This window comes from Cinclus cinclus, chromosome 2 (genome assembly GCF_963662255.1).
Source record: "Cinclus cinclus chromosome 2, bCinCin1.1, whole genome shotgun sequence".
Lineage (NCBI taxonomy): Eukaryota > Metazoa > Chordata > Aves > Passeriformes > Cinclidae > Cinclus > Cinclus cinclus.
The window spans coordinates 19,962,245-19,988,684 of NC_085047.1; the positions used below are offsets into that span (position 1 = coordinate 19,962,245).

Here is a 26,440-nt window from a genome sequence, read left to right on the forward strand (position 1 = left end):
TAATTTTTGTTTGGAAAGGAGCTATGAATTTGGTTATACCCTTGACTAATTATACAAAAACAGTAATAATTTTACGGAATGTGTTTTGGCAGCCACATTAAATTAAAAAGAACTTACTGTGGGGGATACCTGCTTCCATGCATTTTTATATGAAGGCAAACAATATGAAGAAATGTAAAGGTTTTTAAGGGTAATATGTTAAATTACTTTTTTTTTTCCTTGGGACACAGAAAACAAGCATTGTGGTGAACTGGAGAAGAGGAGCAGACACATGAACAGCACTAGTCAGAAGGAATTGGGCTCTTTTGATTCTGCAAAAAGGAAAAGAAGATATAGTGGCCATATTTCTGATCATTGTAATGCACACATTCCACAAAAGTCACTTGTAGTCTCTGTAAGTTGCACTTAATTTTAGCACACATTCACACACACTTCAGTAGCAACATCCCAAATTAAAGGATTATGCCAATAAATAGGATTTAATATACAGGTATATTAGCAGGTATTACCTGTTGACTGAAAGTAGTTTAGTGATGCATCACAAGGAGTGAATACATGATGTTCTGTCCACATTAGCACAGTGTGCTTATTGTAGCAGAAAGGTTGTGAAAAGTGGATGACTGTTTGCTTCAGACAGGAGCATAGATTCAAACAGTTTTGAAAATAAGGCATCTTGCTACTTAAGTGAAGCTTCTTTCACAGATGATCTAGAATTAGGGACTAATTAGGGGCATTAACAGCAAAACTGCAAAGTATACCTGAGGTTATTGAAATCTTGCAGATGTCATCTTCTTGCTTCCTTCTTAGTCTGTTGTACTATTCCCTGAAGTTTTCTTCTTATCCATCATTAGGATTTGAACAAAACCCAACAAATAAAAGACTGAGGGAATCAGTCAAGTACAAAGTGTGATTAATATTCAAGCATTTGATTATAAACAATAAAGGCATCTCTGCAGTCTTCTGATTTAAACCCTACACAGACAGGCAGTTACCAGTTGACTAAGCCACACTTTTGGAAAGTAAAGAGCAGCACTGATTTTTGGCCTCTCCATGTCTGACACTGACAGAGCTGCTAAAAATCAGAAATAGTTCCTTGCTAAGTTTGAATAGGGATTTTAAAAGGTTGTCCCTCATGCCTTTATGTAGTAATAGTCTTTGGGACAACATGAGGAGGGATAAATTATCCTGAATTGAGCATTAAATGTCACTGTATTAAGGTATAATTATTTTTTCTAGCACACAGCTAATGTCAGGGATCACTGATATGAACCATTGAGAAATGTCAATAAACTTGCATCCCGTCTCTCATTCCTATTTCTAGGAAAAGCAAAGTTTGAGTTCAACTCAGTCTCCTGGTTCCAGAATACCCTGTGAGGATGGACAAGATCACAGATCTAATCCTATTCTCTTGCCAGACTCTCCAGCAGAGAGAGACTCTAAAGACACTTCCACCCACAGCCACTTAAGACCTGCTCACAGACACACAGAGGACTCCACCTCAGAGTCTCCTCCCAGAAATTTGTCAAAGAAACAACTTTCTGCTGCCAGTGAGGATGTGATTTCACCACAAGTTAGTACAATCAGGAAGTTAAAGATGGACAAATCAGAGTACCTGAGCAAGCTGCGGAACAGAATCTGCAGGGGTAATCAGCAACTTGTTTCCATTGACCCAAGTATGTACTGTATCTGTGCTGATGACAATTACTAGTGGTACACTTATTACTACTAGGAGAACTCGGGCATTACTGGCTAGTTGAGACACAGGGACCAAAAGATTGAAGACAGCCATCCTGTTGTTTGTAATGCATTGTGCAGGTTAGAGAACAGTGCCTAGTATCAGGATGTTTTACCTGAGAAACAGGATAGACAGCAAGACTCTCAAATTCCAATCCTCTTTTTTCAGCTGATTTTGTGGCTGTAGAAAAACTGAGCTTTTACTTTTTAATGGTGCTAAAACTGAGAAAAACTACTCTCTTCTTTGAAGCAGCTGTGCTGTGTCCTATTTCATTTAATAGCCAAATAATTTCGAGGATCTAGTATATAAGGTGTTTGTAAAGATGCATAGCAGTGTTTGTTGCATGCACACAGATCTTGACTGGTTTGAGCAGTGTACTTTGGTATAAGGTACCACAAGACAGAATTCTTTACTTGTCTGAAATCCATAAGGAATTAAATACTCTCAAGTCTGTAATTTGTCGTATACGTATACTTCTTTCTTCCTTTTTAGTCATCCTTTCCAGTGATGATGAAGATGATGGACCTTCTGAACCACAATGTACAGAGCTGATGCAGGATATCACTGAAAATAAACAAACAGACCAACAGTCTGACTTCTGTTTCACAGCCAAGCAATTAGAAGACAAGATGAAAAGTCACACAGAGGAGGTAGTCCTGTTTTTGTCCTATGTATTGTTATGCTGAGCCTTTAATTTATTTCTGTAATGTTTGTTATAGAAAATGATTGTTGATTATAGTCCCAGCCACAAGCAGAAGCTGCAGTAATTTATTTCACAGATAGAATACTGTCTTCAGAGAATATCTCTGGTTCTAAAATTTGGGTATTTTTGCTACACACAATGTATTTGATATTTTGACAATAAACATTTGGAAATATTTAATATCAGAAACTAGGAAGATCAAATAGTAACCTGAGGTCGAAACAGAGATGAAGAAGATACATCTGTGCAAAAATTTCTTTCCACTAACAGTTTTATGTTGATCATAGGGATTTTTTTGGTTTTTTTTTCTTGTCATCCAGTTCTCTGTTGTAATTCAGAGCTTATAGAATTTAAAGGATCTTCATTGACAGCAGACTGAGATAAGGTGAAGTTCCCTTTCCTGTTAGGCTAGCTGTAGAATTTGAATCTAAAAGTAGCCTTAAAGGTTGTTTGTCCCTTTGCACTTGATTAGCCTTTGGCTGCTTGCTTTGACCTGGATCTGGGTTATCTCTGTAATCCTGAAACAAGTCAGAAGAATCATTGCTGCCTCTTCTCAGAGATGAATCAATTCAATCATAAATACTGAAATGGATTCTGGAGCTTTGCTATGAAAAGAAGGGTATTATTTTGTTGCTCTGTTCGAGTTTTTAAAAGTTTAGAACCAAGTCAAGAGCACAGATCATGTCTTGGTAATGGAGGTGGTGTGAGGTACTGTTAGACCCTTAAGGAAATTGTCAGTAATGGATGTAATAACACTTAGAGGTTTTTTAGTATGAATTTTTTTATGTGGAAGCTGGCTTTGGGAGTCAATTCTTACAAACATGAAGGAAAAAGTATTCCTCAGGTTACAGGAGGGGTGTATATAACAAGTCCCGTAGTAAATACATTTTTTATTTTCAGTCTTTAACCGAGTCAATTGAAGATAAATGTCGTCTCAGCTTATCTTCTGGAAGCACACCTAGAAAGCAGAGAAACCTGGCATTGGATGTTGAATTTGATAGACTACACATTGGGAAATTTAAATGTTTATCAACAGGTCCTGCTAGGGTAAGTTGTTCTGTTATGCTATTTTGTGAATATTTAAAAATTCGGGTTAAAGGAAGTCAGTGATACTTAGTGTGCAAACACAGTTCTTATTATTGTTGTGTTAAATTACTTTGCTGAAATAATGGGGTATGTGGTCCATTGCCTTGTGCATTGGTTTGCTGTCAGTAGAAAAGCTAACTGTGATTTTCTGTGGCCATAGTTTTCACGTGTAAAGGTTCTGTATAAATGCTATACTGGAACACAAATCATATTAGGAAGTTTTAATGAATTCTAACAGAAAACGGCAGCCATATTAATGGCCAATTAATGCCACTTTATTTAAAGACAAATTATTTTCTCAGAAATAGTAATTGTGTTCTGATAAAGCAGTTCATAATTATCAGAATTCAGATATATACTATGCTCTTGCCTTTTAAACAGAAAATTGCTTGCTTTGTGGCTTCAGTGAGCATAAAAACAATACTAATAGCTTTAGTGTGTAGACAATGTGCTACTCACAGGGTATAGAAACATAAGTGAAGATGTTTTTTAAATGGAGCACCAGTTCCAGGAGTTTCAACAGGTCTTTGACCAGGTTTATTCTGTATATTGCAACTGAAAAGATGATGTTTGAACCTGCATATCTTCTTTCACCTTCAGGAAGGCATTTTGAAATCTTGGATTGTAATAACAATTTCAGCTTCTCACAAAAAAGCAGTTACAAAAACATTTCATGAAAATTTTCTAAATTAATAAGCAAAAATAATTTGAAGGATGGGTTGAAATAATTTTAGACTCAATGCTGTTAGGTGTGAAGTAGAAATTTTCCTTGGGAAACACAACTTTGTGCCTACTGTGGTGCCACAGTGGAAACCTCCCTTGTTAATATATATAACCTTTTGTCAAAGTGACAGTAAAGCATTTTTTATTTAGCAGTCTCTTTAACATTGCAGCAGTGCAAATGGAATCTTTAAAGGCCTTTAATTCAAAGATTAATGTAAAGTAATACCAGCATAAAGTTGAACTGTTTCTGTCATGTCCTTACTTCAAGCAGTGCATCTGACAGCTTCTCACAGGTTGCTTTAACTCCTTCTGTCCCAAGTGTTCTTCTTTTCCCTTCTTTTTAAGGAGCCTATAGGCAGTTCTGCAACTTTGTGCTTATTTCTCAGTGCCTTGTGACTCTGAAAGTTACTTGCTCTTATTGAGGTTTTGTAATGTCTTTAGGAATGTTTTTATGTGTTAGAGGCAATATGAATTCTCAAACTAAGCGTATTTGACTTGAGCTTAATGGTATTTTCCAACCTGAATGATTCTGTTATATTATTTTATTTTTTTTCCACTGTAAGGGAAGATGTGCAGATTTTTAAAAAATCCATATACTGTTTTAATCAATTTGTAAAATGCAGACTAATTTATATTTTTAAAAATCTTATTTCAGTTCACAATGAAAAATATTGTGATCCCATTTCAGGGTAAGATAATTTTCTTTTCTTTAGCCTTTTCTTAAATTTATCTTTAAAGTATTGCATTAAAACACCAGGTATATATTTCTGTTATGAATAATTTATTGCCTTTCACAAATATATTAGATAGTTTTAAATTTTTATGTTTTTCAATAAGTAAAAGTTTTGATGTCTATAGTGTAAGCAGTACCTTAGCATCATCTTGTACTTTTAAGGTGAATTTTTAGTTTTAATGGCTAGCCTCACATATTCCTGCGTATTTTAGGTGTTGAACTAAAGTAGATATGACTATGCATGTTTTTGAGGTGAAACACTGAACTTTTCAAATTAGCATTTTAGATCCTTAGGTTTACAAAAATGTATGCGCAGATTAAAGCTAAGAGGAATATAACTACAGATTTGCATTCAGTCGATTTTCCAAGATGATGTGTGGTTGGAAAAGGTTTATGAGCAGTTCTAAGTTGAGTTGACTGAAAGCAAATAGGAATTAATGATTTGCAGTATTCTTTTTTCCATATTTTTAGGATATTTACTGTGGTTGTTTTGAGGAAAAAAAAACCTCCTTTTTTCAGGAAGGATTCTGCATGCGTGTGTTTAGATTTTTGTGTTACAATTTGGTAACTTCATTTTACACAGTTTGGTGTAACTGACTTAAATATTGCACTCTAGTCATACTTCTTAGCATTTAATTACTATAACATGTATGACTCTATCTATGGCTGTTAAGAGCATGGTTTTTTTGAATTCTGTTTTCTACAGTGTCTCTTAAGAACATTCAGCTGACTGTGGATACACTGGATCTGAGAAGATTTGGCTGGTGGAAAAGTGATGGTGGCTGTTCTTCAACAATTATTTTTCTTTGGTTGTCTGTGGATTATGTAGAAAAGATTGAAACCCAGATGGGAAAGTTAGTTACCAGCGAGCCATGTGAGTATTTGTTTTCCTTAAGTTCAATGAAGATGTCATGTCAGTAAAGTGCTTGTTTTACAGCTGTGTTTTTTGAATGCAGAGGAAAGCATATAGTGTTTTAAAGATCTCAGAATCAGAAAATATGCTGAGTTGGAAGGATTATAGAGTCCAGCTCCTGGCCCTGCACAGCACCATCCCCAAGAATCACAACATATACCTGACAGCACTGTCCAAATGCTCCTTGAGCTCTGTCAGGCTGGTCCTGTGAGCACTTCTCAGGGAAGCCTGTTCCAGTGCCCAGCCACCTTCTGGGTCAAGAACCTTTTCCTAATATCCAATCTAACCCTCCCCTGACTCAGCTTCAGGCCATTCCTGTGGGTTCTGTCACTGGTCACCACAGAGAAAACATCAGTGCCTGCCCCTCTTCTTCCCCTCATGAAGAAGTTGTAACTACAATGAGGTCTCCTTTCAGATTCCTCTTCTCCAAGTTGAACAGACCAAGTGATCTCAGCTCCTTCATGTATGACTTCCCCTCATGGCCCTTTACCATATTTGTGACCCTCCTCTGCGTGCTCTCTAATAGCTTAATGTCATTTTTATATTGTGGTGCCCAAAACTGTGCACATGTACTCAAGGTGAGGATGTACCGGTGTAGATAAGTTGGTTAGTTCTGCTTTTCTAGAATGCTTCACTGTACTTTTATTTGAAAGAAAAAACCCTAATATAATGTGATTCAGAGGTACTGCAGTTCAATAAAAAGACTCAAAACAGAAAGAAAGCCTTCTGAAACTTTTTGTGTACAAAGCGTTTCTCCCTTTAAAATATATGGATGTTGTAAATATGCTTACTCTTGAGCATTGTATATGCTAAACAAAAGGCTTGGCAAGTAAAGATTGAGTTGACCTTTGACAAGACTGCAGTGAGCCATTGCATAATTATTGAAGAACATTTCCACTAAAGGCCAAATGGGCTGTTTAGTCTTAGGGTATTATGGATTCATTGTATTTGTTTTTCTAGCATGAGGCCCTGTAAAAAAAGAGTATAACTTCGGTTTGCATATTCAGAGTGGTACAGTCAGACAAGGTTTTTATATAAGCAAAATCATTTCAAATAGCGTCTATGAAAAAGATGATGTCAGCATTGTCTGTGTGGCATTTAATAGTATGTATTCCCTATACAGTCACCACCTAGTGTGAAGAAAAATTATAAGTAATGGCAGCTTTACATAAGGAGTACAAGTAGTTTGAAGCAAAATACTGAATGAAATTTTGCCAGAGAACTACCTTTAGTTGATGCAAGTTTATTGAAGTTACTGGTACCTTCTGTAGACACAGTTCCCAGTGAAATGAATGGAATGTGAGTATGGAGATGCAAGGCATCTTTTAATATTAGGTTTATTTGCATCAGTTACATTCTTGTTGGAGAAACCATCAGTAGTTTTTATTAAGTTTCTATGTTTTGACTTGTTTACACATTTTAATTTTAAATAGTAATGTGAATGTTGTGACTTGCTTTTAGAGACTTGTTGAAAAAATCAGTGGTGGTTTTGTGGATTGTGGAAATTGTTACTATGATTCTGCTCTGCTGCCTTAGTGTGTTAATATTAGAAGAAAATATATCGTGGTGGATCTGACAGCCTGAGAGGGGTCAGAGGAGTTTCTCAGCCAGGAGAGTTAGAAAGGACTTTAATAAGAAGACAAGGATAGGCTGCTTATGGCATGGCCAGATAAGTGCACTGACCAGCAAAGTATTTAAATGTGACTGGTCCTTCTTATGCCCTTTACCCTCTTTTTGTCCCCATGCGACTTCTTCCTTGAATTACCTGAATGTCTCTCTTTGCTGCCTTTAGGTCTTTGCTTAAACAACCTATATTTAGTCCTGTACAATCCCAGAATGCTCTTCCCCTGCATCCCATCATGTATGCTGTACATCTCAGCAGCAACCCCCTTTCAGTCCAAAAAGTGTTCTGGCATTGACTTACCTTGATGGGTTTTGGTTCGGGACCTTTGGGCTAAGACTCTCCTGGAAAGGGCTTCCAGGAGAAAGCCTATGGGTTCCTACCTGCCATTTTGCTGTGCTCCTCTGGGCCTGTGAAAGTGGGACTTCTGTGGGCTGATGGCCCCTGTGATGAACCTGGCAGGGTTTTGTTTGGGCTTCTCCTCCTGCCATTGTGTAAGTTCCTTTGTGCATGTTCAGACAAGTTTCTGTCACATAATCTAATAGTTAATATTATCCATTCTTTCCTTTTCCTAGCTAAATCAAATGAATTCTTATTTTTTGAACTGTCTCAACCACTCACAGAATGGGAAGAAGACAGACTGACTGAACTGATTACAGGTGTCAGCAAGAGGAACAGAGCACCAGATCTTGCTGAGTTTTTGTCTTTGAAACAAGCATTACCCTTGTTTAAGGATCTTTCTCACAAAGAAAGCTCTTTCATGAGTTGTAATAAGGATCTACTAAAGCAATACATGCCAAAAGAGGATACCTCAGATGCTCATGAGCCTGTAATTCAGGTTAGTGGATAGCTGTTGCTTCATTCATCCCCACTGGTTGACATTCATGCATTTGAGTGCGTTTTAGGTCAGCCTTCTTTCTTAATTCATAGCTGAAAAAACACCCAGTCATGCTTACTCCAAAATGCAGTCAGCTAGACTGTGTCCACAAAGGGATAGACCTCATTAGTAAGTGACAAATACCAATGCTTTAGACTGATTCATGGTTGTGTAAATTTAGAACCACAGGGGTGTTCTGCCCTTGTGGTGTCTCTAGAGCAGCAAGCAGGAAGTTAATCAAGTAATGAGCAATGGAACCAATTTTTTAGTTGAGCTGGAAGTGCAGCAAAAGAGGAGCTGTGTACATGGCTCTCCAGACACCTTTAGATCTACTTGTGGAGTCACCACAGCTTGAAAATTATTAATTACTCCTCAGACTGCTGGGGAGATGAGTCTGTGCAAGTTAATGTGTTGTCTTGGTTTAATCTCCTGAGTAAATGTGTAAATCCAGCCCCATATCATTGTCACACATAAATAACATATCTTTGTTCCCACCAGTAAAAAGCCAGGAGACAGCAGATCAAGCTGGTCTATAAAACTGGGGAAAGAAAACTTTAAAAGGAAGCCAGGCAGCTCATGTGTTGTTTTTAGGTAAATTGTTCAAGCACTAGATTTTCAAACCTTCCAAGCATATACAGCTCCTGGTAAAACAGTCTGATGCTTGTTTCCACTGTTTCATGTTTCTTCTCTAAAACCATTTCTGGTTGACTTGGCTGAATATTGCTTGAATAGTTTGAGAGAGATTATGAATTAAGATATTTTTAAATATTCATAACTTTTTAGTTGTCTGCAAAATGGCACGTTTGCTCAAATACCAAAGTTTATACTTTGGATCTTTGGGGCAAGAATTCTCTTCAGTGGTGCAGGGTACTCCTGTGGGTTTTAGACTTGGGTTTTGTGTGTTGTGTTTTATGTATCAAGCTGTATAAAGGTTTTTACAATTGTTTGTTTTTTTGGTAGGAACCAAAGCTAAAAGTGATCAGGCCCAGTTATGCCCTTGCAAATAAGCAGAATAGTGGCTGCTATTGTATCTATTTGTCCTCTGCACTGAATGAAGAATGGAAAGAAGTAAGAGAAATGGGAGCAGTTAAGAAGTAAGTGTATTTCATATAAATGAGAAAGGGAAAAAATATAAGAAATTGAATAAATTAATTACTGGAATAAAAGCCCTTACCTCCCATTCTCTAGTTGATTTGAAAGCATTGTATGAAAGTCACTCTACAAATTTTAAATACCAGCAAATATCAGTGTAGTTACCTGTTAAAAGACAATATAAATGTGCTATAGGATGATAGTCTCTCAGTAATGAGAGCAAATCTGGTCTGTGACTACAAGGTCATTTCATGGGTCCTGTCAGTATCCATTTAAGTCTATCTTAGCAAAACTTACTAACTTAAGCTAACTTTTTATAAAATCTGAACAATGTTTTCTTTTGCTGTTCTGTCACACTCAATCTTTTTATAACCATTTGTCCTCTAGTATTTCTTCACATTTTTTATAATAGTTTATCAAATACGTTGATCAAAAATAGAAAAACAGTATGAAGGCAAAAATTAGTCTGCTTTTCAAAAATTTTTATCCAAGTTTCAGGGTGCATTAGGGTGATAATTCTTCTGTAACACCTAAATGTTGGAGGAGGAAATGGTAAAGATTTGAGAACTACTCCTTTTCATAGGTTTTCTAGAAAATCTTCTACATATAAGACAGCCATACTCAGAGCAATGCCACATAAAACAGTTTGTCACTGTTATGATGTGGTTTGGTTTCTAGTTTAATTGTTTATCCACCCCCACCTGCAAAAGGAGGACTGGGAGTCACAAGAGAAGACCTGGAGTGCTTAGAATATGGAGAGTTTCTCAATGATGTCATCATTGATTTCTATCTTAAGTAAGTAATCTCAGCCCTTCTTGTACTCTTCACAGTCTTTGGGGTGTGATGTGGACTTGAATTTTACTACAATTGTTGGTTGCTAAATACAATAATTTCAGAAGTAATAATGTAATGGATTGGATGTTGGACTCTTTAAAACAAGCTTTTTTGTGTTCTTAGCAGTTTCATTTGTTTTGTTTTCATTGTATTTGTCCCTCTGAAGGACTGTGATGAAATCCAGACAGAATAAGTGGAGGAAAAATGCTTACTGGTGATCTTACAGAGCAGAAAGTGTTAAGTAGGCAGTTGAAAAAGGCAGAGGGTCTGTAGTAGTATTTTATTTACTAAGCTTGCATGAAATGGAGCATCCTCTGCTATTCTGTGCAATTTCAGGTATTCTTCTGATGCAGATCTGCAGAAAGGAAGGAAGCTGATAGATCTTGAGGGAGTAGTGTTTGGCTTAGCTACTCCAAGCCATCATGCTAAAGTTGCTTGTGAATGTAGTTTTTCAAGAGCTGGCCATGTGGCCACCAGTCCCTAAAGCTGTGGTTTATTTTCACTCTGCTGACTTAGACCTAAGGAGAATTCTGGTTCTATAGAAGCTTGGCAATAGGAATTGCATTTTATTTGGCATCCAGATGGATGCAAGAACTGTGAGCAACAGGAAGCCTGGAGGATAGGAACATGAAATGTGTAACAGTGTTTCAATGGGGTTTTACAGCAAAGCCCTGTATTTTGCTCTAAACTAAAACTAAATAATGCGTCATGGTCCTCTGAATAGCTGTAGCTTCTCAACAGAAAATGAAAATTTAAATAAAATAACTTAATGCAATTGTTGTAGAAATCCCTCTGCTTTTAAAATTTGGTAAGACTTTCCACATTCTCAGTTTTCATGCTGTTGCAAGCAATGTCATGTATGACTCTGTTACCCAATTCATCAGGTGAAGCTGGAGGCACCTCGTGTAGGATAACAGCAATTATGAGAGTTTTGGTCTTCCAGAGGGACAAAATAAACACTGAAGCTGATGCTTATAGTAAAATTATCAGCAGTTGTGACAAAATCCCGTCTCTCCTAGCTCTAATAAGGTTAGCCCGGGCCAGAAAATATTAGGGACCCCACACAGACAAAAGTAAAAACTCAGAAAAGGCTCTCACCCACTACACCACACCCAGCACACTCTGTTCTGGGGAGAGAGGAAATGGCGGGCGGTTTTAAACCCAGGGAGAGGGGCGGGGAGAAACACGTCACAGCCAATGGGATGCTGCCAAGGGGGGGGGGGGGAACGGGATAAACCATTTTCAGTGCAAACTTATAAATAACCGTGCAATATAAAACCATGAATGTGAATTACAACAAGCAGTGAAATAATAAGTACTTAATTTTTGCATACATAACCTGCAAAAGTGAAATGGGAAATTTAAATGACCTGTTAATGATTTTGATTATGTACAAGCGTAGCATTCCATAGGTTTATACTTTGTTAGGTTTTCAAGACTATCTTAATTGTAAGGGCTAGGTACCTAACTTTCAAGATAAAGTCAGAAGCTTGAAAACTGGAAAAAAGACAGAAAAAAATGGAGAAAAAAAAATTGAGGAAAAAAATGGAGAAAAATCTGTGAAAACTGGAGGAAAAATAACTGTATTCTTAGTAGGTCCTTGGCTGTTACATACTGTGATGATGTGCATCCAATGTGAACAGGTAAAATAGAAAAGTTTGGCACGATTAGTGGCTGTGAAGGCAACTGATACTAAGCATAACCTGAGTATAATAAGTCATTAGAATAACTGCCGTTCGTTTTAGCAGTGACACTACTTTCTAGAAAAAGAATTTAATAATTTTCTTGATTTTTTTTCTTTTCCCCTTTGGTAGATATCTGTTATTGGAGAAGGCGCCAAAACATGTTGCTGACCGTACGCACATTTTTAGCAGTTTCTTCTACAAGTGCCTGACCAGGACAGAAAAAAACTCTGAGGGGGACATCAAAGTTTCGTAAGTTCATTTTAGATTCCGTTATGACCAGAAACAATCTATCTGTTGGTGCCATTGGAAGTTCCAGACAACATCTACTAACCAGCACATTAAATAGTTTTTGGTGTTTTCTGAAGGATTAGTGATTGAATATTGTAACTCACTGTTTAAGCATACTGGTTTTTTTTCCTTAAAATCAGTGTGATTCATGCTGAATATGAATGAAAATGTTACCACCTTTCTCCAATTTTATCTGAATGTTTACTTCAGACAATTATTTGTTTAATATTTTTATCATGCATGCACAGTTTTGCAAGACATGCATCATTTTAAGAAATTCTGCTGCTAATAATATTTTTTATATTTATCAAGTATTTAATTTTACGTACTGGTAAAAAATTTTTGACCAAAGTTTTAGTAGGAAAATTTTATCATACTCCAAGCCTGCACATTTTTTTTTTAACACTTAAGTGCACTAAATTAGACAGTGCCCGGAAAAGATACCATTAGCAGCCCGGGAACCCTATATCACATTCTGTTTCCTGCTAACTGTCTAAAGAGTAGAAGCATACTTAACTCACTTGCAGTTTCTTCTCAGCACTGATGTTTGAGAGCAAGGCCACCAACATTCACTCTTTTCATAGAGTCACAGAATCTATTAGGTTGGAAAAGACCGCTAAGATCTAGTCCAACAATTATTACCCAGTGCTACCAAGTCCACCACTAAACCATGACTCCAAATGCCACATCTACACATCTTTTAAATACCCCCAGACCTGGTGACTTAGCCAGTTCCATGGGCTGCTTGTTCCAGTCCTCAGAAAACTTCTTGGTGAAGAAATTTTCCTAATAGCAAATCTAAACCTTCCCTGGCACAACTTGAGACTGTTAGCTCTTGTCCTGTTGCTTGTTACCTGGGAGAAGAGAATGACACCCACCTCACTAAAACCATCCAGGTCGTTACAGAAATCAATAAGCATCATCATTCAGCTTTTTTGTTTCTCTCTGAAGTGAGTTTTTTTTATTTAGTTCTCCATGAAGTCCCCAGATTTTTAATTCTACTGGCAAACAAGTCCATCTGCACAGAGAAATGTGTGCGCCATCTTGTTTAGGTGACAGTCACTGCTGGTGACAGTCATTGAAAGCTGTATTGAAGAAAAATGACCCTTCTGTAATAGTCTCAAAGATGTCTTGAAAATTTATGTAACTGTGTTTGAAAGAACATCTTCCATGATTTTGCTGACTTCTGACTTTGAATGTTCTGAGGTGAAGAAAAATTACCTGTGATGAGAATGCTGTTGTGCCTTGATCTGATTCCTTTTGCAAGGCTGGACTGTCCATAATCATCTGGAGGAACAGGAGTGGCACTCTTAATATACCATATTTCAAGGACTATGGCTTTTCTGGATTAGGAGATAGTTTTGGAAATTCTAGTTTTGTGGTTTGGCCTAGCTCCTCACCTGGTGACTGCAGATGGTTTGGGTTGTTAGTTTATTTCAGTGGGGGTTTTTGGGTAAATGGCTAGTGAAAATCTTGGCTCTGTACTGTTGTAAACGTTTTTGCATTTAGAGCAGTAATTAATGATTGTAAGAAATCCATATACATCTATGAATGATTGTGGGATTTTTTTCAAGAAAGGCTTAAGATGATTCAGACATGGCTCATTAGCCACTCAGGCTCAATGGTGTGCTGATTTATTTTTAATCTGTCTAGGAAGTTTCTAGAGTAAATGAAAAACCCATTGAGGGACTGGGGAGATGTGGGAGTACTAATCCCTCTGCCTTGCCTTAACTAAAAGGAACAAAACCAAGCAACAATTTTCATGTGTTTTTTTTCAGAGCAGCACAGAGAAGACACAGAGGAGTAAGAACATGGACTCGCCATATAAATATTTTCAATAAAGATTATATCTTTGTGCCTGTGAATGAGGAGTAAGTCTGTTTTCAACACCTTTTCTGATATTTAAAGATTTAAATTAATGTTGTGGTGGTAAAAATTTATGGCTGTCAAGTTGATCATTGCCTGTGGTAGTAGAAATGAGACATGTGGAATGAGTAATTTTTGAAAACTGTTCAAAAGATAAAATGTTTATTCAGCTGTCGACTTTGTACCTTTGGTTTTTGTTTTACTGAAAATTACCATTAAGTATATGTGTGTCATTGTGATAATTCCTGTGCACTTCAGTAATATTTCTATAAAGAAATCACAGCAACTCATAGCATCAATAGATAAAAGTAGAACTTCCATAATCTCTGCCTTGGCCTGGCTAAATAATTCACCTGTGCATGGAAACTCCTGTAAAACTGAATAGTCATTGAAAGGTACAGCATGTAAAACAGCTGTGGAAAGATGTCGGCTATTTTCAAAACTGGGATCACCATCACTGATTATTAGGTTTTTTGTTTTTTAGTTTGGAATTTAGTTGAAGTGTGGAATGGGTGCTCAAACACTGATAAATTGCTGCGGTGGGCTTCTTGGGGTTTTTAAAGGAATTGGTACTTATTTTTGCTGTTATGCCACAACACAAAGTACAAAATGAGTGAGAGGATTAGTACCAGATGCCATGAAAAGAGCATGGCAACGATGGTTGTGTGTCACAGAACAGTTGTTCATCAGTTCTCAGTATTATAAAAGCTTCTCATAGCCTTTTCAGAACCAAGTGTTACCGAGTTCTGATGTTTTTTCCTCCCTTTCTTCACTGCTGGGCAGATCTCATTGGTACATTGCAGTTATCTGTTTTCCTTGGTTAGAAGAAGTTGTGTATGAGGAGTGTCCCCCTCAGAATTCATTACATCACTGGCCTCAGCAGTCTCCACTTGAGCCAGAGAGCGAGAACACTAGAGCTGGTTCAGTGCTCTTCAAGGATGAAGAAGAGATGGATGGTAACAGAAGTTTATTCTCTAATGTAGGAGAAAGTTGTCAAGCCAGAAATGGTTCTAAATGTCTTAATCATATAAGCAGGGAAATTATGTGAAAAATCATTTCTAAAACTTCCAGACTGATGTAGTATGTTTTCATATACCCCTGCATAGTAAGGACTGCAAGTTTTCTGCAACTCTGGAAAACACTGGAAGAGACATGGAAAATCAGGGATGATTGGGAAGTTGTTTGGTTTCTGTAAGAATTTTATCAGGAGGGAAGACCTTTGGTAACTCTGCTATTTCAGGATTCAGAAGGGAGTGTTAAAAGCTGATTTATAAACTAGTTCCTTACTTTTGTATTTTGAATAATAATCATGAATGTGAAAATAAGAATACTTTTCTTAGCATTCTTTTCTTAACTTTTTTTCATTTGTTCTTTTGTACTAGATGGAAACAAAATGGCTGCTTCTGCTTCAGTTCTATATTCAGCTGTTTCTAAAGTAAGTGCCTTTTTGTAGTGACAGAGGAAATATATTACTGAATTTCTGAAGACTGAGATTTGACCAAGGGACTTTGCATCATCTTTTTTTTGTAGTAGTTATTGATGTTTACCTGGCCTGAAGCATGTACAAGGCATTTTGAATTAGCATTATCCTTCTTTGCTTACCTGTTTGGTCTGCTATGATTTCCCCTGTTTTTAAAATTGATTTATCAGTTTCTACCTTTCTGAAATGAGAGCTTCTCTAACTACCTTTAAATTTATGAAGATCTTAGAGTTTATAATTGATATTGGTTTTTAGAGATTTATTTTTATTTTTTCTTTTGTCTCAGATCTCCCTAAGTAATTCCAAAAAGCAGATTTGTAAAAGGTATGTTTTGGTTTTCTTTCTAATACTGTAACATTAAATTATGAAATTCTGTAGTAATTTAAGTATTGCTATAAAACCACAACTGCAAGTACTTGTCCACTTCTACCACACTGGTAAAAATATTCAATTGCTGATACTCTTGGGTAGGCTGTATGCAAACAAAATACTTCCTTCAGTAGTGTTGGTGATGAAAGACTGCAATGATTTGTTTCTGTTTTTGTTGTGTACAGGCCTTGTATACTCATCTTAGATTCCCTGAAAGCATGTTCTGTGCAGAAAACTGTTCAGGTTTTGAGAGAGTAAGTAACTACAGTTTTTATCTTTTAACAATAGATGCTGCTGGTCATATTTCTATATACAAAATGCTTTTGTCTTGATATGTCAGTAGAGTTATAGTGGAATGGTATTTGTTTTGAAAAATGTAACAATATATTCAATTTTGTATATGCAAGTATGTAAGTACTGGAAGACTGTAATAAAAATTTTCAGTACTTTTACACACTCCTAATGACTTTAATGTCTATCAACAACTTTTTAAAAAATGTTTAATATCTGAAGCTAAATGCAATTGTTCTTTCTGTTCTCCTTGCTATTGAATTCACTGAAAGGTACAAAAATCTGTAAACTAAATAGCACCACCTTCTTATAAACGTGATTTCTTCAAAATGCTATGTAAAGTTTAGATGATACTTAGAAATATTTGTGAAACGATCTTTTCCCTCAATAGAGAGGCCTTCCTGCTTTGTGTCTTGGGAGGAGGAATGAAGTAGCGATTTCTATTTATTTATTGATAAAATCTCTGTGGGATGTATTATTTTAGTGTGCAGTTCTTTGAGCTATTCCTGGGGTTGAAATTCCAGAGTGTGGTTTCTTGGAGTTTAGAGATGTCACAAAAAGTCAGAAAACAAATGGAGACCTGTGGAGTTGTGAGATAAGGGGAGTTTGAGAAGCAAATCTCTTATTCCTTCAATTTCCAGTCTACACCCTGGAAACAGAAAGGAAACTGGTGCAGGGATTCTATGACACCTTCTTTTCCCTGAGTTGATTTTGGTTGTGTTTTGGGCAGTGGTCAGGCTCAAACAAATTAATTAGGAAGTCTACAGTAATAGGTTCTTCCAGTGCCTGGGAAGTGTGCTTCACTGCAATGTCTTCATCTTTGAATTGTCTCATATTTGGTGCCTTTTCACAGTTGCCATTTTCCCCGAAAGCTGTTTTAAATGTTCTGTATGTATTTTTATTCTCATGACTGCAAGGACTTGGGTCTTTTAGAAAGCAAACACAAGGTTTGACTTAATGCATATATTTATTCTCATAAGTCAGATTTAAAAAAGCACTGCTGGCCTCTTAGAATGAGCCCAGGAAGTATGTGTGATAGCCAAGAAAATTATTCCTTTAGTTAAGGTATAAAAATGTCCTGGTATCCTAATAGCTTGTAGAACCTCTGCTCGAGTAGCTGACTTTAAATGACGTGCATATTTGTTTTTTATATTGCCTATTATGTGGTAGAAATGCCTCTGAGTGCAATAGAATATTGGATAGTGGAAATAGTATATGAATTTCATTGGTAAATTCTGTGAAAGAATTTGGCTAAAGCTATTTTATCTTTTTTGTCAGCTTTGGAACAATGCTGAGTAGTGTCCCAAAAGGCATTGAACATAGAAGTTATTTCTCAAGTATTTCAACTGTCCACTTTCTTTTGTAGGTACCTTGAAGTGGAATGGGAAGCTAAACGAAAAACACATCGGGAATTCAGTAAATCAACAATGATTGACCTATGTCCTAGAGTGCCTAAACAAGATAACAGCAGTGATTGTGGGGTCTATTTGCTGCAGTATGTGGAAAGCTTCTTCCAGGTGCAAATGCAAACTACCCTCCCCTTTCCCCCAAATTATCTCAAACCACAAAAACCCATTTTCTGAGCAAAATAGCCAGAAACAAAAAAAGCTGTTGAAAGTGTCAAAGCCATTTGAGAAAGAGGGGATGTAACCCATTCTTAAGTAATGGCAAAGGTCTTTCCATCTGGTTTGTCATATGTGTCTATCTTCAGATGTTTCTAACCTTGTAGTTTATTGTTGCTTTTATATTGACACATGCAGTGTGCCTGAATATTTGTGTGTGTTTAGAGCCTACAAGTGTAGGCACTCCTGCCCTACAGATGTTACAGAAGCATCTTTGCATCTCTTCTTGCAGTATCTAAAACTTTTTCAGCTTGTGCATTGGTCTTTGAGTAGGTCTGCAGGCAGCAGCTTCTGCAGAGAGAGGGAGAAGGGAAATTGTTAAAAGGGAATGTTTAGAGCTGAGGGAACCTCTTTTTCAGCACGTACCTGCAGATCCTGGGCTTCGTGCACTGTGTTCTATGATGTCCCCAAGTCTTCTTCCCCCTGATCAGCACACTGCCCTTTGCTCTGGCCTTTGAATGGCCTTTGCTTGTTTGAGGCTTGATGCATGTGGTTTGCATTCTCTGATGTTCCTGTGCATTCAAATCCTTGTGTGAGGCCTTGGGCAGTGGACAGGCTTTTCTGCTGCAGGAGAACAGATTGCTGTTCCAAAGCACCTGTACACAGGTACACCCATTGGGGGCAGGTGGGTAGATCGGAGCTCTGTGTGCAGTTGCAGGCTGTGATCTTGTCCAGGTCATGTGGATGTTGTTGGATACATCATGAATGCAGCAGGAGTGCTGTGCATGAATACGGGCTCTTTGAAAAGTACAGACACAGAATGCAAGGAGGTAGTTTCCTTCATGTGGATGAGCTGGAATGCATGGAATGCGTAGGGCTGGGTAAGGAGCCATCTGAGAGGTTCTGGAGTTAGGAGCAGAGTACTACAGGTGACATACCAGTGGCATCTGCTGTCGGCCACCTGCCCAAGAACAAGTCCCTTTTACCCTTTTGGGGATTTTACCCTTTTGGTCAAGTAAAAGCAGCCTCACATTCACAGGCCCCAGACCCTTTGGGTGACTTTAACGTGACAGCTTCCTGGAGAGTTCCCGACCTGAGTGACAGGTGACCCAATGAGGAGAGGTGCTCTTCTGGAAGCAAGGAAGGTCTGGTTGGGGATATAAAACTCCAGAAGTTCCTTCAATCCCCAGCCATTCTGTGGTTCTGTAATAGATGGGTTGAGCTCTTGTGTAGGTGGAAAATGAAATTACTTACCAAAGTTTTTGAACTGCCCATTCTCTAACAAGGGGAACTTGTTCTTGAAGAAGCAAGGCGTGGGACAAGGTGGTTGTAACTTGTCCTAAACATGCCAGGGCTCATAGACTGAAAATCATGATGTGTTCTTTACTTCACTGTTTCAACTGATCATATATTACCTTATTCAAAGGAAGGAGAAGGTGAAATATAAGCATGGCAAAAGAGTGAAGAGGGAAAGAAAGAAAAAAAAATTGGTTTCAGCAAATCAGACGTGGTGTTGTGGTCTTAACTACTGGATCTGCCAACGCCTCTCAGATTTCATTTTGCTATCCTCTTTTGTTCCAAATTCTCCCCTTCTCATGTTCTGCTAAAACTGTTACTAATATTCTTAGTTTTTGTTGTCTTCTATCAGAAGTCCTGCTCATGACAGAAGAAACGCATGCTTGAGATGACAAAATCTCAGCATGCTCAACCACTGTATGCTTGACTCTTTGCTGTAGTGTGATTGAAGTTGTGTGTTTTGTGACTAAAATGCATCTGTCCCTTGTTGGATATCAAAAGTATGGCTACTTCTTCAAAATGCATGAAATCTGCCTTTAATATGTGTTAATAGTGATGTATCTTTAAGAGAAGTGATAATAACCTGTTTGGTGTTTACCATGAGTACCTTTTGGTAAGTGCACATATTTCTGATTATGATGAAGGAAGTGCAATTTGACTTTGAAGGCTGTCAGTCTTATTTGGAAACTTGTTTGTGCCTCCTTGATCTCAGCATCAGTGGAAGGGTTTAAAATTCTTTCTGAAGGTTGTGTTAGGAAATCTGTTCCATAAATATTCCTTTTTCTCTTGCCAGAATCCCATAGTTAATTTTGAACAACCATTGCATCTGGAGAATTGGTTCCCTCGTCAGCTGATCAGAAACAAAAGAGAAGAAATTAGAGACCTGATCTTGCAACTGCACTTCCAACAGCAGAGTGGCAGCAGCAGCTAATAAATCTAATAAGGCAGTCCTGGCAAATGACACTGCCCTATAAAATAACTGGAACTCTGCTTAGTGGTGTTTGGTGTCTCCCTGCCTTGCAAGGAAGGAAGGAAAAAAAAAAGGCACAAGAAAGAACCTTTTGTTCAGCATTTATTTATTTAAAGATGTTTTTTTCACTGGTGGTGTGTGTTCTAATGATGCTGGAAGGGGAAAAGGAAAGGTTGTAGGTAATAATGTAAATATGTAAGTTAAAACTAATGCATGTGGACTGCTCGTTGATTCTTGGAATATGTAAGCTGCCTACAGGTATTGCCTCAAGGATGTAAAAATACTTCAGTCTTTTGGAGCCTGTTCTTTATAATTCCATATAAACATGGATGATATGTCAAAGTCAGGCCTGAAGACAGGATCTGGATCCTGTATTGTGTCTCTTGATTTGCAGCTGATACAGATAGAATGAATACTATGTATTGTTTTACTTTAAGGATTTAATATTGACTCTCTTTAGAGATGTATTTTTTTGTTTCTGATTATATACAGAAGTAATCTGCATGTCAGAAAATCCTGCCAAGATTTGAAGCTGAGTTTTGATGATTTTTTTTAAAAAAATATTTTCCCCCTTCCTGGGATTTTCATATTTCATTTTCATATTTCATTTTCAAATGTGTTTCCACAAGTGGAAGACATTAGTTTGAGTGACTGTTGAAATACTTCAAAGTTGGGAGTGTATTTTCTTTTAAGTTTTTTTTTTTTTCTTAACAGATTTTAGGAGCAAACTTGCCCTCAAAGTTCATACCAATACAGTATGTGTAGGCAGTATATTTTTTCATGCTATTCACCTGATTTTGGGGAATAATTCCTACAAATCTTAAGGCATCACCTGCATTAGCAAAGCAAGCAGGGTGTGGCTTAACAGCCTCAAAAGTAGGTAGTGCTTTACTGAAAAATAAGGTCTTTAAGATATGTTATTTACATATAAGAAAAACAGGACTTACACCTTTCTTAGGAGAATTGAGTAAAGATGACTGAATATTGAGTGTTTGAACTCAGACTTGATTTGATAAACTAGCACAAGTTCATCATTGTCTTAATTTATATTTATGTAGCTTTTCCTTGAACAGTGATCACATTTTGATGTGTGCACTTTTTTCTGTACTCATTGCATGATAGAAGGTGGCTGTTCTAAAAGGATGCTTTCTCCTGTTCCCCACTCTAAGTTTGTCATCTCACCCTTCAGAAGGACTGTGTTTCAGATAACCACCAAAAACACCTGTGTCATAAAATGGTCTACAAAACCAGAGCACTTAAAGTTGGGAGTACAATAGGGAGTTAAAATAAAAATTGAGGGCAACCCAAAGATGTGAGCATTTTTGTCATTGCAGAATTCTCAGGGCCCCTTCCCTCAAGACAACTCTGAAACTTGGCTTTTGGAAAATGTAGTTATTGTTTTGGGTTCTGTACAGCCACCCAATACCTCTCTCCCCCCCTCCCTTTTTTTTTTTTTTTCTCAAACCAGGAAGCATACTTTCTGGGGGAGAGAGACAATTTTAAAATAACAATTGGCTGAGCACAGTTACCTTCTGTGTAGCTGTGAGCAACCCTGTGCAATGACCTCAAGTTTTTTGTCTGTTTCTAGTTTAATTCGGTAGTTTGTCACTACCCCTTCTTCCCCAGCCTCCCGACATCTTTCCCTCTCATCCCAGAGTTGTCTTTTAGCACCTAAATCACAACACCAGCATTGCTTACAAGAGTAATCTGTGTATTTATTGTAAAAATAAAAAAAGATAAAATGCAGAAATATGTTCCCTTTCTCTACATGTTTCTTAATTGGTTGATATTTTCAGTGTTCCCTTATGAAAAACAGTTTGGACTTGTTCTTATGGTAAAATTAGGTTTTGTCACCAGGTGATTGGTTCTTTTTAGATTGACTGGTTTATAGATGTTTAAAAGTAAAATAATATATGCAAGTTTCTAAATCGATTTTATAACACAAAATTATTGCCTTTTTAGATTTCTTATATATGTGCTATGAGAATGCCAATGCATTTGATATTAAAATTATCTCCAGAAGTTGCTGTGGTTGTTACCATTCTTTTCTCAGCTGCTACAAATAACCCACAAGTTCAGTGTAAGATAGGCCATCTGACTGCTTTTGGGGTATATACACAGTATGCTAATATTAACGCAAATGTCCACCGAGTGATTATGGGACCATCAGCCACAACCAACCCCATTTCCAGCCATTTGCATTTACCAGGTATGTGGCAAATGCTAGGAAGTGTCTGTGGAAGAGGCTACATTTTGGGTATCTTCATGCTTCCTTTTTACTTGCTGGAGCTCCTCAAAGTTAACATTTTAACCAGACTGATTCAGGACCTTTTTGCACATCTCTTGCGTTTCCATTTCCTATATTAGGCCCTGTTTAATCAAAGTAGTGGAGTGACAGGGTATTTCAAAGCAAACCAGTCTATGCAGGGCTCTTTACCCTAAGCTGTGTAATTTTTTGTTTCAAGGCAATCAGTTGTACTCAAATGTACCTGCCAGTTCCTTTAAAAGAAACTGCTGCATTCTGTCTGTGTGGGACCAGAAAATGGCTTCCATGAAAACGTCTGAGTCATGGATATCTGTTTAAGGTACTGCACAACAGAAGAAGTGAGGTAGAAGTAATTTGTAGGAAGTAAATCTGCCAGGAAAAAAAATAAAATTAAAAATAGACAGTTTTCATTAAGAGCTGGAGAAGCAAATCTGCAAGTATGATTTTTGGGTTTTTTGTTGATTTTTTTTAAAGTATGAGGGGAATGCTGTATTTTAGCAATGGAATTTTAGGCATGGATTAATTGCAGTTCATCTGGGCATTTGCGGTACTTGCCTCTTAGAACTTGAACCTGAGATGAGCTTGCAGTGCTCAGGAAGTACTACACCTTAGAAAATAATAAAAACTTGAGAGTCACAGTAGTAACACTTTTATCTTGGTTAGGACAGATAGAGAAGCAGACTATTGCTTCTGGCACCCATCCCCCCAACTCCCCAAAAAAGAAACGCAAACAAGCAAAAAAAAGAAGACAACTGTTTTACAGATAAAAAAGAAGGATTTGTAATATGAGACTTGAAAAGTCTAAAGAATTGAAAATGAGTTGAATAAAACCAAGACTAACAGTAATAATTCTGCCCAACCAAACTGAAGTTGAAAACTGAAGCTCAAGGAGAAGCACAGACCCTGGAATCATCTCTGACTGAACAAGGTAAGACATTTCTGGTCAGCAGTTCAGAAAAGGAAGAATGCTGGGTATAGGTTTACATTATATGGATAGCATTGAAAAGTGTGAGATGAATTTGGTTGACCTTACTTCCTAATTTTTCTGCTCAAAGTACTTTACTGTAGGATAGAAGAGGTGGCAGTACAACAGGCTATGGTGGGTTGTATTCAGTCAGCTGGAAGTTCAAACAGCCTCAGAACTTGTTTATTCCTGGGAGGTGTTCCCCAGAAAACTCTTCCGGATCACAGGCAAAAAGTGACAACAGTGAATGCTTGGCCACAGCAACCACAGAAACTGAACAAGTGAAAAGATTTTGTCTAACCTAATTGTTTCTACTAAACTGATTGGGAATTTTTTTGGTGAATCATGTCAAATGCTATGAAATCAGCTTCTGTGTCCAGCCATGGGAGGCAATTTAGATTCTGGATAGTAAACCTTGTGAGCTTGGAGATACTGGGTGTCTGCTGTGGTGTGGCTCTTTAGAGACATTTTCATTAAAATTTTCTGATATTTGACATTTTTTAGTTACAGGTGGATTCAGCTTTTTGATTAAATTACATTTGAAAAGCAGGGCCATTATTTAGAATGGTATGTGTACTTCAGCAGTATTTCAGTGATCATTGCTCTGCAGAGAACTGTAATTCAGCTAATCACATTTGCCATATGAAAATACATATTTCTTCATGAGAAATGCAAACTGTCAGAAAACTATTTTTGGAGGTACTTGGGTGCCTTTGGTGTGTCACTAGAATTACACTTTTTTTCTCATTCATCAAGAGTGCTTTTCATGAATATTTTTGAACAGATACAACTTGGCTGCTGAAATCAAAGAATTATACATTTTCTGATACAAAGTGTTACTTTCTTCAGGCTTTTGTCAAATCAAGGAAGGAGTTGCTTTTCCACAATTATTTTGGAAATCTATTGCAAGAGTTGTTTTGCTTATTTTGAGAAACTTTAAATGATTGTGCTTTTAGATATGCCTTATGCTACTATAAACATAGGAGATTTTCAGCTGTTGCAAGTCTACATTTCAGGGCTGAAATCACTTGAACATAAAATTGATAGCAAACTAAATTAATAGCAAGCTAATATAATTAAAACTGAATTTATGTTTTAAAACTATTTTATCTCAGAGAAGCTGGCATAACCACACCAAAAGAAAACAAATTTTGACAGAGATGGTTTTTATACTCTTCACATTCTGAGTGCCTTTGAGTAGTTTGATGATGAAAGAAACAGTGCTGTAAATCTAACAAAAAAAAGTCTCCAGGAAAACTTGTAACTGGGTTTCATACTTTTACTGAAGTATGTGTGTTCTTTAAATTGTCTGTAAAGCTGTTCTGGAGATAAGATACCTTTTTCCTTTATAACCATATATAGTGTTTCTAACCTTAATCCAATTACGTTTTTTGCAGGGTAATGCAAGCATAAACATTCATGGCATTGAAAGCATGAGTTTCTGCAGAGGATTAAAAAATGAAGATGGTCTGTGTGGAATCCATGGTCATAGTAAAGACACCCAGGCTAGCCTCAGAAGTTGCTGTCTCTACGCAGACATGCTGAATAGGACTTAGAAACAGTTTCTGGGCACCAGTGCAGTGTTGTCTCTGTGCTGATCCATGTAGAGCTCCAGCATGGTGCTGCTAGTATCATGGTTAGCTTGGCAGGGCCAGACGAGGTCTGCAGTGATGGTTTAATAGATCCAAAATGTCTGATTCTAAGAAAACTGGAGGTCTTCAAGCAGCTCAGTGGTTAAGCTTTAAGTGTAATTTAATAATTTTGGGGTGGAGAGGGGAGAACCAAAGAAAATATGTTGCTGTTTTGAAAAATATCAGCTAGAGTTTGTTAGGTGTCAGAAGACAGAGTGTAAAAACAAAGGTCATTTCATTTGACTCCTGTGAGTGTTGTATGTATAAGGCTGATGATAATTCCAGATATGTGAATTGCTGGCAGTTCAATAGAGCAGCTAGAAGAGAAAAGTGAGCACTGCACTGCCTAAGGAGCTCTGTGTAAAAGCAGACAGACACCTGGGAATCCAGCTTTGAAATACTTGCACAAAACCATTACCAAAAATAGTCACTTCAGCCAAACCAGCAGTTTGTTCAGATTGATCTGAGCACAGTCATCAGGAAATCCTGAGTAACACCATGTAGAAGACAGCCCTGAAGGAGATTTCCTAGTGGTCTGAATGCAGTCTGCCGTTGCAGGATGGCTTCCATACATATTTCCACAGTGAGCTGACACTGGATGGGAGCTGAGTGCTTCTGCTTTTCTGTGCTCTGTCCTTTCTGCAGTTTCCTTAGCTGATCATCTCTTCAGGTATGTGTACTAACTTCTTCCTGCTGCTCATGTCAGGTAATTCCTGAACAGAGATGAAAGAATCATGACTTGCCCCGGCTTTATCATTGGAGGAAGCACTGGTTTTGGGATGCAGTGGGTACAGTGGTGTAACAGTACAAGTCTTTCTCCTTTAGCGCAAACTCAAGAGTAGCCCTGTAAAACCAGAAGAAACAGTCCCACAGAGAGGTTGCTTCAGTGTTTACATATACAATGGTGTTTAAGGGAGTGGTACATTTATATATGTGTTTATATTTGTACAAGCAGAAGACAAAGCATATGAGACTTTTTACTGGAGATTAGTGTTCTCCCCCTGATGTTTTGTGGCCAGCAGAATTTTTAAAAAGAGCAGAAATTGAAAGGCCAATGAAAAAGCATGGTTAATTAAATGTGAAAGGTGCTGTCCTTGTTTGGACTGTGTGTTAATGGTATGACAAGCCCTGGTAAAGAGCTTAGCTGGCCAGATTAAAATTAAAAAATTGTGTCAGTCCATCTGCTAGCTCCAAGGAGTCTACTTCGATCACCTTTACTTGTTTCTTTGCTAAAGCCGAATACTGTCTTTGAAAAGAACAGAGCCAGGATGTATTGGTTGACTTTTTTTACCTAATGCTTTCTTCAAAGATTACGATATGTGACATCAAGACACTTTCAAGAAGTGCAGTGCTCTTGGTTGGTTCAAGGCTATGGTAAAGACAGCAGCTCTTTTGCTAAAAGGGATTGGAATTTCTTGCTTTTATATATTTATTTTTTTAATTCAACAAATAAAT

General features: G+C 37.4%; 1 protein-coding gene across 9 annotated transcripts in view; it reads left to right on the forward strand.

Moving 5' to 3' along the window:
• SENP7 (SUMO specific peptidase 7) overlaps positions 1-22,146 on the forward strand; it is a 40,493-nt gene extending 18,347 nt beyond the window's left edge. For 6 of the 9 annotated variants that reach the window (XM_062515436.1, XM_062515439.1, XM_062515442.1 and 3 more), the window contains 17 exons: positions 231-394; positions 1,322-1,673; positions 2,228-2,385; positions 3,339-3,485; positions 4,903-4,936; positions 5,687-5,854; positions 8,090-8,352; positions 9,352-9,485; positions 10,162-10,278; positions 12,132-12,251; positions 14,069-14,161; positions 14,940-15,112; positions 15,539-15,591; positions 15,923-15,960; positions 16,191-16,259; positions 17,663-17,813; positions 19,948-22,146. In XM_062515436.1, the coding sequence (XP_062371420.1) occupies positions 231-394; positions 1,322-1,673; positions 2,228-2,385; positions 3,339-3,485; positions 4,903-4,936; positions 5,687-5,854; positions 8,090-8,352; positions 9,352-9,485; positions 10,162-10,278; positions 12,132-12,251; positions 14,069-14,161; positions 14,940-15,112; positions 15,539-15,591; positions 15,923-15,960; positions 16,191-16,259; positions 17,663-17,813; positions 19,948-20,085 (2,372 nt within the window). In that variant the 3' untranslated portion in view covers positions 20,086-22,146. Of the gene's footprint in view, positions 1-230; positions 395-1,321; positions 1,674-2,227; positions 2,386-3,338; positions 3,486-4,902; positions 4,937-5,686; positions 5,855-8,089; positions 8,353-9,351; positions 9,486-10,161; positions 10,279-12,131; positions 12,252-14,068; positions 14,162-14,939; positions 15,113-15,538; positions 15,592-15,922; positions 15,961-16,190; positions 16,260-17,662; positions 17,814-19,947 lie in introns of those variants that run through there. The other 3 variants (XM_062515437.1, XR_009934385.1, XR_009934386.1) reach the window with 3 other exon arrangements.
• The last annotated feature ends 4,294 nt before the right edge of the window (positions 22,147-26,440 follow it).